The sequence below is a fragment of the Eimeria mitis genome, genomic scaffold, assembly GCF_000499745.2.
Source record: "Eimeria mitis Houghton genomic scaffold, Emh_scaff3524, whole genome shotgun sequence".
Lineage (NCBI taxonomy): Eukaryota > Apicomplexa > Conoidasida > Eucoccidiorida > Eimeriidae > Eimeria > Eimeria mitis.
In genome coordinates, this window is record NW_013571867.1 from 1,167 (window position 1) to 2,194 (window position 1,028).

Sequence of the window (1,028 nt, forward strand, 5' to 3'; positions counted from 1 at the left end):
GCAGCAGCAGCAGCAACAGCAGCAGCAGCAGCAGCTGCTGCAGCACAGCAGCAACACAACACGCTGCAGCCTTCATATCCTAGCAGCAACAGCAGCAACAACAGCAGCAGCAGCAGCTGCTTCTGCATCCACTGCTGAGGCCACTGCAGCAGCAGACCTACCTACGAGCAGCAGCAGCAGCAGCAGCAGCAGCAGCAGCAGCAGCTGCAGCAGCAGCAGCAAAACACACACACACACACATACACACACACACACAACCGCCTCCTCACAACCACCACCGCGACGCCCTCTCTCCTTCTTACCCTCCGCCTCCGCAGCAGCCTCCGCAGCAGCCTCCGCAGCAGCAGCAGCAGCAGCAGCAGCAGCAGCAGCAGCAGCAGGAGGAGGATGATGATGCGTCGTTTGTTGTCTCCTTCTCTGCGCTGGCGAGGCAGCCGCAGCATCGCGCTAGCAGCAGCAACAACCGGCTGTCTTTCTTTTGTTGCTATAAAAAAATTTAGAGAAGCGATCGCTGTCACCGGCAATGCAGCGGATGTACAGTCCCCCAATAAGGTTAGGGTTTAGGGTTTATTAGGGTTTAGGGTTTAGGGTTTAGGGCGTGGGGGTTGGGTTTTATTAGGGTTTAGGGTTTAGGGTTTGTATGCAGCTTGAAATCTGCATATTGAAGCGGAGTATGTGGTGTTCTTTGTTTTCTGTTTAGGGTTTAGTATAAAATCTAGGGTTTAGGGTTTAGGGTTTAGGGTTTAGGGTTTAGGGTTTGTGGTGTATATACAGCTGTTTTGTTTACGTTTGGTGTTTGGGAGAGCTCGCTCGCGGCTGCTGGGCCGCCTCATGGCCTGGCGCATCCCCGTCTCTCTGCGGCCGCTGCTGATGTCTATCTTTCTTCACCTACAGGTACAAACCCTAAACCCTAAACCCTAAACCCTAAACCCTAGAGGGGTTTGTCGCGGATTCGTAGACCTCTTATTCGTGCTGTCTTTTTTTTTTTTTTTGGGTGGACGGGGGGGGCGGGGTCACCACAACAAACC

General features: G+C 53.6%; 1 protein-coding gene across 1 annotated transcript in view; it reads left to right on the top strand.

Moving 5' to 3' along the window:
- Positions 1-387: 387 nt before the first annotated feature.
- EMH_0066920 (phosphatidylserine decarboxylase proenzyme, putative) overlaps positions 388-1,028 on the top strand; it is a gene marked incomplete at both ends in the record, with an annotated part of 3,592 nt that continues 2,951 nt past the window's right edge. Inside the window, 2 exons of the mRNA XM_013498562.1 lie at positions 388-552; positions 775-894. Of these exons, the coding sequence (XP_013354016.1) occupies positions 388-552; positions 775-894 (285 nt within the window). The remainder of the gene's footprint in view (positions 553-774; positions 895-1,028) is intronic.